Consider the following 15091-nt stretch of genomic DNA (forward strand, 5'->3'; position numbering starts at 1 on the left):
ATAAAAGTATCACTTGTTAACTGCACATTGACTACTTAAACACTCAAATTTTACAACTTTTTCGTAGAAAAAGACACGCCAAATGACACTCCTTCTAAAGTTCGAATACGCCACATGATTTTTCGAATAATCGACGTCAGAATTATTTTCGTCAAAAAGTCACTGTAGGGGATTCGAACGGGGATTCTTTCTTGGACGGGGGCTTATCGGAAGGTAGTGCTAATTCTCGCGCTCAATCATAGATGAAAATGAAATTTTAAACATAAAATAAAAACTACGACGTATCACCAACTCCTTATTCGAAAGACAAGAAGATTTTTTTCTCTCAAAACTGTACGAAATCCCTCTTTCATACTCGAATCAACCCCCTGACAAACCATTCGAAATTGCAGCTTTGCTACCATCATGGCGTCACACGCATTTTTCATAAACTCATTAAGTATAGTAAAATAGATTTATTATTTGGAAATTTTAACTTTTAGTGGAAATGCTTGTTAAAGTTGATTGTTATGGGTAGTTCAAAGTAACGAAAATATTTTTTCTGGGTTAATAATTTCCGTCATATTGACACCAAACGTCCATACTAAGTGGTGTTTAATTGAAAGAGATTAACCAATGAGTCTTCTCGTAACACTCTAGTCTATACCAAACGTCACGGCTTTCGTTTTATCGTTTATTCCACTTGACAGTCAATTAAATGCAAATAATTAGGTTTGTTACATACGTTATTATATAGTTCGAAAGATATTGAAATATTTTGAAGATTCAGCTTCGCTTCGTCAAATATCCATCGAGCTCAACTGAATAAAAATCTCCGATTTTTATTGTCGCATATCATTTTTTTGGCAGATAAGATATATTAGCTCAAATTTGCTCGAACGAGGCTTGGAATATAGCCTAGAAGCCACCAAACCCCTCTAAAATCGAAATATTCAATGGAAGAAAGTGGAAGTGCTAAAATAGCAATTCTCGCCCGAACTTTAAATTATGAAAAACGTTAGAATACACTAAAATCTCAATATATTTCGAGGGTGATTGTGGCTTTAAAAAGGTATCAATCAGGAAGAAAATTAACAGAATTTTTGAGGATTGGCCATTATTATTTGAAATACAGATGGAATGGAACGCTCCATAACGTTTTGGAACGTCCAGGGACGACCAGAACGTTTAAGAACGTTGATGTTAATGAACGTCCCTGGATGTTCTCGAACTCACGCAAAAGATCTTTTGTCAACAAAGGTTAATAACTTCAGATTGGGAGCGTTCCCACGAGGAATACTACTCTTGCCGACCGACGGATGTTCTGCTGAGGTTCGAAAAATGGACTTTCCCCAAATTCCCCAAAAAGGTATCCTACGAGAGATTTTGCTGATTTTATCACCCTACCCGGGAATCATGGAGTTGAAAAACGTACCCTGAACAGCGGCAAATCGTGAACGTTCACTAACGTTCTAATACTATACTAAACTAGTAAATGAAGTAGATGAGCTAGAACGTTCGCTAGAGTTCTTAGAACGTCCTTCTTGGACGTCTCAGGATGTTTCATACGTCTTGTTCTTTTATCTGGGACGTTCCATTTCAATTGTTTTTGAAGTTGCTTGTGATGACCATGGAAAATTAAAAATCTTTTTATAAAGTTTTTCTTTTTTTCTTCAATATTTCTAATTGTACAAATTGTTGGGTTGGATTAAAGTGGATCGATTGTTATAGTAGTTTATGATATGATTCTTTACATGATATAAAATCTAAGACGTCTGATATCTACAATGTTCAGTGAGAGAAGGGTCGAGCTAATCTCGATCTTCCCGTAAAATATAAAATAACAATAGGAAACAAAGTCGATATAATCTATTCCGCCTCATCCGCCCGACGGCTCATATCGATTATCGTGAAACTGTACGCGCGCGAAAAGCACGCAGATTATGTAACAGATGTAAGAATCTTTACACTAATTTAACATTCTTTCAAGATGTTATCTACAAATCATTCAGGGAAAATTTACTAAAATATTAGAAACCATTAAATTGAAAGGTATTACGAGTAGGGTAAGCCCTTTTGACCTGTCACATCTTCTATGCGATGCAACCAAACCTGATCCCTATGGATGAAAAATTTTCCTAGGTCTAAGCGAAAAAAACCCCTCGCGAAAAACTCTTTAAATATTTCATTCCTTGAAATGGACCTGCTGGTTTGGTTGCGTTTTATAAAAGATGTCACGGGTTCTAAGGGTTTGCCCCCCTGTCATTAAACATTTACCCGTTGTTCGTTTTATAAAAACATCCAAAAATTTTGAAGCCTTCATTTAGATATTTTTAAACTTTTTGAGCTTTAAGCCAAAAAATGTTCCTTTGTTTATTTTCCTGAGAAATCGGGCGTTTAACTCCGCAAAGCCTTAAATCATTTTTAACTTCTTCTTTGTATTTTGGTCGTGGAAGCCTTATGTTCTTACATAGTTTATAAACGTGTGACTGAGATTCTTCACTTCGAGCACCGTTCAAGTCAATTTTTTTACTTTTCTTCACTACTTAATATCTATATCTGTATCTGATGTCGGTATTGTAAGAGTTAAATAAAGTTCATCCATTCTTGCCGGGATGAGCTGGAGTTTTTATAAGATACTTCACTAATTGGTCATTTAAAGTAATAGCGTTCTTTAGAAAAAGTAATACGATTGTTTTTATTACATCTTAACGACCAACCAAATCGCATAAGAGCTTGCAAAAACAGCTTGTCCCATTCTTGCCTAGAATCTCAATCAATTGAGCAATATTGTATTCATCACTGAAGTATTTTTTCAAAAATTTCCTTCCTTCGATCATTTTTTCCTCCTTGTTTGTATCCAAAATGTTTTGTCGAGGAACAAAGAAATTTGGTAGATTTTGTTCTTCATAATGTTGAAGTAGTCTTTGAAATATGGTCAATATTAATTCCACTTGATCGTATTCTTGTCCTTCAAAAGTGTCCAATTCTCTTGATAACCACATGAAAACTGTCTTCAGCTCGTACGATTTGACGTGGCACTAAAGCAAAGAGAAAAGGTACCTTAATCATTCAAATCAAAACATGTTAAGAACAAACTATATAACAACATAAAGCTTTGATGGCAAAAAACATTTTAAGAACAAGTAAAAACATTCTAAGGCATTATATGGACCCTAAAACACCTTATTTGTTAAGAAATTGCACAAAGATACTCGCGAACGGCGAACGTAAGAACATTATAAGAACAATTTTAAGCCTTAAGCCCAAAAAGTTAAGAACATCCGGAGACTTCAAAAGTTTTGGAAGTTCATATAAAAAACGTATATACGAATTTTTTTTTAAATCAGGAGGAAGTTATTTTTAAATTTTATACTGAGATTGCTGGTTTCAAAAATCTGTCAATAAATTTTGGGTACCTTTCTTGGGAATCTCAATAGTTTTGTCTTTGCCAATAAATGTTTACACATCAAGTATGACCTTCTTAGATTGTCATTAATTAGTTTTGCGATTTCAATTTCCAAAACACTAAATGATAATCTCCATTCATAATCTTTGTTTTCGTCAGAGCTGCTCGGATGTGATTTGCAGACCAGATATAACGGTTTCTCTGGAAAGGGAGGGAAAATTTTTTGTAAAAAAAATCATGTCAAATTTTGGTGAAGCTAAGTGAATTTAGAGGAGAACGACAGTTGGTTTGTTAAGGTATTGAAACTGAAAGATTTTAATATTATTATTATCCATATAGCGGTCATTAAGTAAGCCATTAAAGGTTCAATTGGCGGGCGGTATTGAAAGGTTTTGTGACTCAAATTGTCCTACCCGCGCTGAGGAAACTAAAGCGCCAGGCTTCAAAGGGCTAAAATATCATTTGCGGCCCGCTCGGAATTGGATTGAAGTCGTTGCATTGAAGCGAAGAGACTAAACTAACGTCAGAAAAAAACACTTTTTGTCATTTGCGGCCCGCTCGCAAGGTGCTAAAAATTTGTTGAAGACATTGCATTGAAGCAAAAAACGTTGTTTGAACTTCAACTATCCCGTAATAGTTATCACAATACTTTACAACCAGTAGCATGGTGGCAGGTGGTTTTTTTTTGGGGGGGGGGCAAAAAGGCTCTTCAAATCACTGATTGCAGTGCTCCTCTCCCCGTTTTACCTCACAAATGGCAGTTTTTAGCCCTAGAAAACGGAGAAATATCGAAAATTTTTCCCGGTGGGGTCGAGGTCCTATAAATTAACCTGTGTTAGTCCGTCCGTCCGTCCGTTCGTTCGTTCGTCTGTTACCAACTTTTCTCAGGATTGAATCGTAGGAATCTTTTGATTTTTGGTACAAAGGTGCAAAATGGTAGTGGCCAAAATGTGACGGAGCCCGATTTTCGAAAAAAAGATTTTTTGGGCAAATTTGGGCTAAAAAACGGCTAAAAAACGGGGAAAAATTGGATCATTAATTTTTCTGATTTTTTGCATGAGAGTAGGCTAACATCATTGTTAAAAGATGGCTTAAGCAGATTTTTGCAAAAAAAATTTGTTGGCTCAAAAAACGCATGTTTATCTATAAGAATCACTATTAATAAGCATACATCAATGTTCTTAGTCAATTACTCAATTTTTTTATGAGATAGATGCTTTTTTTTGCTCACGAGGGCTTACTTTTGAAGAATATGTGTGTTTAGACATGAAATTTTGATTGCTTGGCGTGTTTTTATAGAAAAACTGGCCAAATTCGATATTTTTTTATAAGCACATTATCAATTACTTATGAATTAGCTTTTCTCGAGATTGGTTCTTTCATTCTTTATGATTTTTTGCACAAAGATGCATAACTATAAACCCTCGAATGTGACGGAGCCCGTTTTTCGAAAGAAAATGTTTTTGGGCAAATCTGGGCCAGAAAACGGCTAAAAAACCGGGTTTTTTGGACTTTGTGAAAAATTGGATCCTTAATTTTTTCAGATTTTTTGCATGAAAATAGGTAAAAGATGGCTCAAGCATATTTTTGCAAAAAAATTTTGTTTGCTCAAAAAACGCATGTTTATCTATAAGAATCACTATTAATAAGCATACATCAATGTTCTTAGTCAAATTACTCAATTCTTTGATGAGATAGATGTTTTTTGCTCACGAAGTCTTGAATATGAAAGAATATTTCACGATCATGAAATTTTGGTTTCTAAACGTTTTTTTTATAAGAAACAAACGACTAATTTTAATAGATCGTCACTATTTGTGTTCTGAATGATTTTTTAACGGTCATGCTCACATGTGTTAAATTCATAACCAGGTAGGTCCATAAACGTATCACATTTATTTCGCTATTTTTCCTGAGATAAAGTGCTAAAAATCAATCGAAGTTGGAGGAAACGGTTAACAAATACAACAATGACCGGTTTTTTCGGGCTGTACAGAAAATATTGCCCTCGGTCAACGCAAGAACCTCGCAAGCTCGGTCGTTACTTGACCTTGGGCAATATTTCTTGTTAACTGAAGATGCCATAAAGCTTGTTCAAGTTAAGGAGACTCTACTGTAATAGTTTACAGTGTGAGTGATGCATTTTTTGATTACCACGGTGTACATTAGGCTCTTCTAGAAAATATTCGTACATGGGGGGGGGAGGATATAGTGTCCCCCCGGAAAGTAGTGAAAAACTACAAAATTTGCCTTGCGTCTTTGTAAACCTGTTCTGTTTGTGCGTAATTTTGCTCCGTTTGAGGGTGATTTTGAATTTCTAGGGGGTCCAACTGATGCTTTTCCGGGGATTAGACCTGCTGTCCGGGAGGGTCAAAAGTCAAATGTCTGGGGGGGGGTAAATTTCAAAAAAATTTCCTCCACCCTCCCCTCCAATTAAATTTCTTTTCTGGAAAAGCCCATTTGAAACCTACCTTTAATAGATTGAAAAATTTCATCTGAAAGTTGATCTTTAATACATTCATTGACATATTTGGGCCATCGATTCAAGCGTAAAGCTAAAACATGGTCGTTCACATCTTTTGTCGGCAGGGCTGCTTGTGATTCTTCTCGTTTCTCAAGCTCTGTGAACACTGACGAACCTGAAGGGTATGCAATGGAAACGGAAACTTATCTCTTTTCAGCGGACAAAGTTGATTTTCTACTAATTTATTTTTGAAATTTTAAACTTTTGTTGTAGAAATGTTTGTAGCTCGAGAAGTAGGTGGTTTTGGTTTCATTAAAAAAAATTATTTTCATAATCTTCTTTCCAAAGTCATTCGATTCTGTCACTTTAAATCGAGTGGTCAGGGAGGTATGATAGGTCTAACTTCAGACCGTTTGATAGGTCTAACTTTAGACCGTTTGATAGGTCTAACTTTAGACCGTTTGATAGGTCTAACTTTAAACTGTTTGATAGGTCTAACTTCAGACCGTTTGATAGGTCTAACTTCAGACCGTTTGATAGGTCTAACTTTAGACCGTTTGATAGGTCTAACTTCAGACCGTTTGATAGGTCTAACTTCAGACCGTTTGATAGGTCTAACTTTAGACCGTTTGATAGGTCTAACTTTAGACCATTTGATAGGTCAGACTTCAGACCGTTTTATAGGTCTAACTTTAGGCTGTTTTATAGGTCTAGCTTCAGACCGTTTGATAGGTCTAACTTCAGACCGTTTGATGGGTCTAATTTTACACCGTTTGATAGATCTAACTTCAGACCGTTTGATAGGTCAAACTTCAGACCGTTTGATAGATCTAACTTCAGACTGTTTGATAGGTCTAACTTCAGACTGTTTGATAGGTCTAACTTCAGACCGTTTGATAGGTCTAACTTCAGACCGTTTAATAGGTCTAACTTCAGACTGTTTGATAGGTTTAACTTCAGACCGTTTGATAGGTCTAACTTACCAGCTTTGATTGGATCCATTATTTGGGCAAACATTTTTGCTTGCAGAGTTGCAGGTGATAATTTTTGTTTATTTGAATCAAACACATAATAAAAACCAATATTCATTGTGGGTGTGCAATAAAATCTACATTCTTCTTGTCCTTCTTTGAAATCTGGGGTCACCATTCCTGGTCCGACTTCGTAGATGAAATCGTAGTCTGAAGACTCGATGAAAAGTCTTTCGGCTCTACTACCCGCTAAGAATCGTCGGATAGTTGTTGGGAATAAGAATGCGCTATCTTCTTGTTTTGCAAGCGGCTTGTATTCCATCATTTCTCTGGCATTGCTCATTGCTTCAAAATGACACTTCTGGAAGTACTCTGTGATTCGCTGATTGCACTCTTCCTTCGCCAATGACAATTCTGTAGATTTGAACAATAATATCGGGTGTTAGAAATGCAATTAATCAGATACGTTATCGGGGGAAAAATATCAGTTTTATTTAGTCGGGTTTTTTTTTCGTCGGGGAAAAATTTCATCACCTAGAGGCATTTCCGTCACTTTCCCCCGACCAAAATTTCAAATTCGTCACTTTTCCCCGACGAAATTTACAATTTAGTCACTTTCACCCAACTGAATTGTCCAAATGAAATGGTTTCCTTCAAAATCTTGTAATTCGACGTTTAAAGCAGTAATTTCGGTTAATAAAGGTTTAAAAAATTTAGATTTTAATTTTGGTTAGAGTTTAGAAAATCGGGTAAAAGTTTTGGTCGGGGATAAAAAAATCGGGTTAAAGTTTTGTTCGGGTGATAATAAAATATCGGGGAAAAATATCGCCAGGGGAAAACTTCGTCACCCCCTCAAAATTTTCGTCACTTTCCCCCGACATTTTTTCCCCGATAAGGTAAAAGCTTTAATCCAAAATTATTTCTCTTACGACAATTTTTTCGAAATACTTCCAGAAACAAGTCTACGGAGGGCTAATACAAAGTTATCTTTAAAAGGCTTATTACATCGTCGTTAAAATGAATAAAGAATTGTTGAAATTATACCTTCCGCGTCAAGTAATATAAGTTCCGATCCTTCATGGATGTCTTCTGCAATGTTTGGAAGTCTTGAAGGTGGACGACGATCTGTCGAATAAATTTTTTTGTTAGAATATATTATATAAATACACGATTTTAGCTTCAAAATGCACGATTTAGATTTTTAATTATGAGATTTTTGGGGTGTCTACGGCGAAAATTAATCCTAAACTCAAAAATCTGAGAAATAGAAAAGATTTCGTAGTGGATGTCAACCGCGAAAATCAATAGCGAAAAACGCCAAGCTTGTAACCTCATAGTGCGAAAATAAGATGGATGAAAATTAAGTTCAAATTTCCTACAAAGAAACCGTCGAGAGTACCCGACGAGTTGTTTTATATTTCCCTTTTGATTTTTTTAATGAACCGAAATTTGGCTCTTTGAAATATGCTGAAGTATGTACATCGTACCCTTAAAGATCTTTCTAAAAATCACAGAACATACCTTCCTCGTCGAATCGCTTGTATGAGTATTTCTGCAATCGATAGCAAACAGCAACAATGGTGAAAGTCAACACAAGAAATGCTGAACAAATGCTTATAATTGTGACCATCATACTGGACCCTGAAATCGTACAAAATCAATATGATTTGACTTTGGAAAAGATTTTCACATGGATTAGCTATCTGGGTTTGTCTGTGTCAGTGGCGTGGTGGGTCGATCAAAATTGGGCCGAACTGGGGAGGCAATTTTTGATGTTGGCGCCCCCTATCAAAAGTGAAATAAAAAAAGTCAAGCGAGCAAATTAAGCACAAAAATCTTTTCAGTATTTTTGGCTTAAAACTCCTAGTTCTAATGTTTAAAAAAGCAAAGGGGCTCTGAAATTAGTAATCAAAGGGGCCATAGTCTCCCTTATGTTATAAGCTTTTTTATTTTCCGAGTTTTTTGTTTCCTTTCAAACTCTGTTTACTATAATTGATGGTACCTTGGTTGCCCGGTGTAATGGTTGTCGTTTTTTCGTTACTAGTGGTCTTTGATTGGTTTGTGGTAGGCATACGAGTTGCAGGTGGTACCCACGTGCTATAAACAAATGCTCTGCCTCCTGGTGAACCTTCTGCCTCACTAAAATCACTTCCAACCACTGTTAAATTGCCTGTGGTCGCAACAGAGCACCCAAAATAATTGACCTTGAAACAAGTTTAAATATAACCTACATTTTATAAAATTTTAAACTAAAACACTAGATTATGATTGCTGCGTCATGATCTACTGTTGTGTATAATGAAGGTATGCCGTCATAATGGTTTCGATTAATTGCAGTCAGTCATACAGGTGTAATCAGTACAGTTTCTTCAGTATAAAGAAAAATTTGAGAAAATGTTGGTTGTGCTACAAGCTTGCAGGTTAAAGGTTTTGTTTTGATTGGAAGGTCTGATGATGCTGATGTAGTAAAAATAAAAATAGAACGTTTTCTATCTTATAAATCAAAACAATCGATTGTAAAATTCCTCTAATAACTTTGCTATTTTTTTATTTACAAAAGTAATAGAATGTGAGGTCACTTCTCGAAACAACTTTCGTTCTTTCACTTGTTTGCAGGATATCGTTGCGTAAAAAAGTAGCTTTAAATTTTTCTGACTCAGCACGAAGACACAGCCTAAAATATGCTCCTTTTATTCCCGTAAAAAACCTTTAAGATGATAATCTTATTAAAATTATCATTGAGGCGAGAACAAATTAACTTATTGTTTTACGGATCCGACCGACCCTGAACATTCAAAAATGATAATTTTGAATATGTAATATTCAAGGTTAGACTTTTGGTTTTTCGTTTTTACAAATGAACAAGTTGAAAAAGCCTTGGATTAGAAAAATCTCAACGGAAGGTTTTGTTTTTGATATTTGACAAATCTATTTTTATGATACCGACCGACCGACTCATATCTTTCTGGAGGTTTGCCCTTAAGACAATAAATTAAATTTGTTTTGCCTTTATAACACAAAAAATAACTAATAGTCAAGAATGGTGAAGCTAATGAATAAAACACTTACCTTATGCGACGGTAGCAACCTCTCTTTCTGGATCCAAGTATCTGTGAAATCATTGTATGTATAAACAAACACAGAACCATCATGGTTCAAAGCAGCTGTGCCGGCTACCAAGTTAGTTCCATACGTGCTTAAGGATGAGGTGATTGTACTATCAGAAAGTGTTCGAACGTAAATTTCAGCAGTATCTGGCAATAATTGATGCAGGTCATACTTGAGCGTCTGATAAAACACCGCTTTCTTATATACAAAGACTGTCCTTGTGTAACCTTTAGAAGACTTTTCATAACCTATTACAAATAAAAATTTCTCATTCAATGCCACCACGCTACCGAATTTTCCGTAATGAGTTTTATTCTCTGGGAGTATAGCTTGTTGCTCCACCCATTGTTCTGATTTATAATGGTAATAAATGTAAACTTGACAATCATGTGTAGTATTGGTACAACTAGTATCTCCTACGGAAATCGTATCATTATATATTGCTGCGGAGATTCCAAATGCAAATCGGCCCAATTTATACAATTCTTCTCTTTTCCAAGAGCCAATAGTGTGAATGTAAATTTTACCAGCAGGATATTGCGACTTGAATCTACTTGGAGATGTGATCACTAATGTTCCATTATGAGCTGACATCGAAAATCCATATAAATCATTGTCATAACTTTGTGTAGTAATCTCTAAGGAACTTGAGTATTCCCAGAGACCGTTTTTCAAAATGTATACAAAACATTGGCATACAATTCCCCTATTTGGATCCCATAATAATGCCATTTGAACAAACAAGTAACCGTTATCTATCGCAATGCCCTGACTGACCCCATGCACAGTGAACTTCTGAATTTTATTTAATGTTTTGGCCTTGTGATTGGTTCTTCGGTAAACGTAAACATCGTTGTTAGCCAGAACAAATAAACTATCATTGTTGATTTTGACTTTTTTTCCAAAGTAGTCCTTTTTGTTAGGGTGCACGTCATTCCTTCCAGATATTTCCTGAACTTCTGTTTTTGTGGGTACCTTTTTGCAATCATTGAGTGTCAAGAATAATGCTGTAACAATGACCAACGTCTTCATTATATCAGAAATCTTCTCCAATTTAATATAAAAATGCTGGTTCATTCTTCCTACCTGAAGTGTAGTACCGTATTACTTCGAATAAACGCCCCCTTCTTTTAAACGCCCCCTCGAATAAACGCCCCTCCTAAAAGGGAAATTATTTGATAAACGCCCCCTCAAATAAACGCCTCCTTTAGGGGAGGGGCGTTTATTAGAAACTTGTGACTTTAATACTTCAATACCAGTGTTGATTGGGTTTGAAAACGAAGATTTTAGTCATTTCTTGTAACCAGAGCAGTTTTCAATGCAATTTTAGTCGTTGAACCAAAGAAATTTTGCCCTAACATCCTGATAAAGAACTAAAACAAAGGGTATATTTGCTCTAAATATTCGACTTGAAACTGAAATAATTTAATAAACGCCCCCTTCTTTTAAACGCCCCCTCAAGTAAACGCCCCTCCTAAAATCGAAAAAATTAAATAAACGCCCCGGGCGTTTATTCGAAGTAATACTGTATTTAAGTAGGGGTTAGATTCGGAAGATTTGAAGTTTTTTAGACGTTTTGATCTTAATCCGCTGATTTAAATACCCACCTTTAATAGTGAGTTTATGTATTTACGTTTTAAAGCGACGGAGACGGTAAGGTTCTAAGTCGTCTATATTCTGACTGACTGAGGACGACAGTAATTTTAATAACCCCCCATAATGATATTCGACATGACCAGCTCACGCGACCAGGTGTTCATTCCATTTGATTAGACGGTATATATCAGTCTATTGGATGGACTCCTGGCCTTTATTCCTCCCCTAATTTATACGAACTTGAAATATGTAAATTTTTAATGATATGCAGGCGAATAAATTACTTTGAATTGAATTGAATTGAATTGAAGTAAATTAGTACTTTTACCGCCCTCGATTTTGTGGTTCAGAACTGCGGGTTTTTCCAAATCGCTTTAGTCACTTTACTGTCTTTAGAATTGAAAATAAATAAACTCGCTAATATCAGCCATCGCCGTCCAATAAAATTCCCACTGAAATTAACATAACCTTTCGAGTCAAACATTAACTAAGATCTTCATTTTAAGGTCAAATATTAACCCTTTAAGTGCCAATGTCGTATATATCAGACATGGGCTATGTATGTAATGCCCAGTTTGAGTTAGAAATCGTCATTTTCGGTCTACTTCGTAGGAATCGGATTGGGCTTCATGGTCAAGCAAAAAAGAAATCAAAAGTGAGTCTTTTCAGCGAGATTTTAAGCTAAAAAGTCAAAAAAAAATTTAAGATTTTGACCATTTTTGACCATTTTTGGTCAAGGAGTGAGCTAAGAACCTCCAAATTTGGCCCTGAATCAATTTGAAGTTTACCACTGGGCACCTTTCTATCATTCAGGCAGGTTTACGCAGCGGCCACCGCCCAACCCGATTTTCCTAAATCAGGCGGTGCGAAGGCGCCTAAAAGAAAGAAGAGACTCTAAGCTATCCAACGGACTATAAACGAGCTTCTAACTCCTTATAGATCCGGAGAAATAAGCCTTTTAAGTTTGAACTAGCGATTTTCTTTAGAAAAAATTTAGAAAAAATGACCGTGGCACTTAAAGGGTTAAGTGATTCTCGTGTTTAAATCTTCAAATCCGCCATTTTAAATCCCCGTCAAATTATAATAAATATTGAACCCTAAATGAAATAGCCGTCAAAAATAGCGTTTTGGCCACAACGGCAAGATTAAGTACACTCTATTCTCGACACTAAACATTTTACAGTTTACATCTTTTATCAAATAAATTTTATTCTTCCCACTTTTCCTATACGTGTCTTAAAGATATTTCGAGATTTCAGAAACCAAATTTAATAAATGATGAAAAAAAATTATAATCGTATTATAAGGTATTTAAAAAGATAAACTATGTTTTGTCCATTACTTGGATTACGTTTTCCGGCATTCTCATACGCGTAAGTCAAGATTATATCATTTTTCCTATCGGAAACATCCGAAAAATCTGGACCTCTGTTTTTCTATTTTTAGTAATACACAGGGGTCAAATTCCAGTTTTTTTGGGGTGTTACCGATAGGAAAAATTACCTAATCTTAACTTGTGCATATCAAAAATAGTTTGACAACTGGTGGGTCACATCAAAGGGCCCCAGTTTGTGGGCTGAGGTATATTTGAGTAAATTGACAAAGCCCACCATGGTTGGGCAACGGAGAAAGTTTTTGAATTTTGAAGGGCTCAAAGTGCTATTTTAGGACCCATTTCACAATTAAATTTGAAAAATAATTCATGTAAAAAAAATGGAAATCTTTTAAAAGTATAGGTAGCTTTGTTTGGTAAAAACGTGAGGAACCATACCCCTGGTCCCCAGTTGACGGTACCCATGGGCATTGATTGTGAATTAGCGTGAATAGTTTTCACAAGGGGAACGAGGAGGTGCAACCATGGTTTGCGCCGATGGGAGAAATTTTCAATTTAGTATGGCTAAAATCGCCCCATTTAGTCTATTTTTTCCAAAATATGGTTTATACAACACAGGATTCCTTTGATCAATACCAATCTGCTCAATATTACTCATAATAAACCTGTTGCTTCTTTCGGTTTAAGGCTTTGCTATAAATATATATTTTCCTGAAATAAAGGACCTGATGCCTTTGATGCATCTAAGAATAAACATCTAAGAAATAGAGAAAATGTTAGTTACGGAGGAAGCGCAACATTGTTTGCACCGACGGGAGAAATTTTCAATTTTCGACCCTCTCATAGCATTCGACTTTATTTTGAAGACTAACTAGCAACTGCTAAAGACAATTGGAAGTTACAAGGATAAATGGCAGATGAATAAAACTGTTTGCACCGTTTCTTTTATGTTTTAAAATGAGATCTATATAGGAGGCCCCACCATAGTTGGGGCCGACCAACAATTTTTGAAATTTAAACTCTCTAAATTGGCTAATATGGACATAGAATTACGATTCAAGTAATAAATATAATTTTCACGATCACGCCGGCACTTCATTTTCACGCCATCACGGCGTTTTTTTTCAAAATTTCGCGCCATCACGCCACGAAAAATCCTACATCACGCCATCACACCACGAAAAACCCGCCATCACGCCAACCGCTGGGGGGGGCTCTTATATTGATCCCCTCTCTCCCAAAGTTTTTTGTTTGGTTTTCGTTTGCACAAACTAGGATCTATTGTCCTCACGACTATTACATCGAATGATTCCCACTGTGTCTTAAAAAAACAATGACACTTAAGTATTTTGACCTAAAATCTTCATCAATTGAGCAACCTGCACACTTGTCAACTTTTTTTTCCCGACAGATCATTTTTGCTGGCGGTCGATACCAACTATAGGCCCTGTACTGCGCTCTGACATATCACAAGATTATGGGCTAAATATCTCTATTTGAAAGACTGTGCAATTCACCGTTATACCAGCGACGAAGAGACGTACAAAGATAGCGGATGTTATAATACTTTAGTTGTCACAAAACTTGTCAATAACTACAGGTGTGAAATTCTTTAGCTTTTCAGAATACTGCCCTGTAAAGGTATCTTGAAAGGCCAAATATATGTGACAAAACTTTCCCAAAAAGTTTTAGAGTTCGGAGAAATGACTTTTATCACCCGATCAATTTCAAAGGAGTACAAATTCTTGGCGATATATGGAATTGGGTCAGACGTGTTTCTTTGAAATGCATATTGCCAGTAAGTCCAGTAACGTAAATTGGGTTGGAGCTTGAAAAGCAATAAGTGGTCACATTTTAACTTTTCTGCATATTGCCGGGTGAATTTGAACCTTGTTTCTTTCATTATAACGTACATTGCTTGATGACCCGGGGGCACTCGATTCGAAAACGACCGTACGTTCAAAAATTAAACCTTTGAAATGGGACCCTGACAGTGCAGAGAAACTTTGAGTAAATTTGGGCGAAAATGCATTTAGTCAGATTTTCCAAATTTTACATCCTCAGAGTGCAATTTTTCTCATCTTTGCTGATTTCGACCCTTACAGTGCATTTTGGGAGGGGGAATTCGAATTAGTTTTCATCAACCACGGGAGTACATCGATTAGTTGGAAGATTTCTCGTAAATACCTTTTTATGCTTCAAATTGAATCAGAGAATGTGACTTGAAATTG

General features: G+C 35.9%; 2 protein-coding genes across 2 annotated transcripts in view; one reads left to right on the forward strand and one right to left on the reverse strand.

The window, feature by feature from the left end:
* Positions 1 to 15091, forward strand: part of LOC136818475 (RNA helicase Mov10l1-like) — a 120037-nt gene that overhangs the window by 76333 nt on the left and 28613 nt on the right. The gene's annotated exons all lie outside the window — the stretch shown is intronic.
* Positions 2347 to 10710, reverse strand: LOC136818434 (uncharacterized). The gene is made up of 8 exons (XM_067074772.1): positions 9893 to 10710; positions 8826 to 9027; positions 8345 to 8464; positions 7868 to 7948; positions 6836 to 7237; positions 5860 to 6027; positions 3399 to 3589; positions 2347 to 3020 (listed from the first exon to the last, which is right to left on the reverse strand). The coding sequence occupies exons 1-8, from the start codon at positions 10661 to 10663 to the stop codon at positions 2688 to 2690; spliced, it is 2268 nt and encodes a 755-aa protein (XP_066930873.1). The 5' UTR covers positions 10664 to 10710; the 3' UTR covers positions 2347 to 2687.

The sequence above is a fragment of the Clytia hemisphaerica genome, unplaced genomic scaffold (genome assembly GCF_902728285.1).
Source record: "Clytia hemisphaerica strain Z4C2 unplaced genomic scaffold, Clytia hemisphaerica genome assembly, whole genome shotgun sequence".
Taxonomy (NCBI): Eukaryota; Metazoa; Cnidaria; class Hydrozoa; order Leptothecata; family Clytiidae; genus Clytia; species Clytia hemisphaerica.

Bases quoted from the DNA above. Each gene is read 5' to 3' on its own strand.
- LOC136818434 (XM_067074772.1), bottom strand. From the start codon at position 10,663: ATGGCATTATTATGGGATCCAAATAGGGGAATTGTATGCCAATGTTTT. The intron at 8,465-8,825 runs GTACCATCAATT...GTACGATTTCAG, and splicing joins CATTACACCGGGCAACCAAG to GGTCCAGTATGATGGTCACA. The intron at 3,590-5,859 runs GTAGGTTTCAAA...CTCCCTTTCCAG, and splicing joins AATTTTTCAATCTATTAAAG to AGAAACCGTTATATCTGGTC.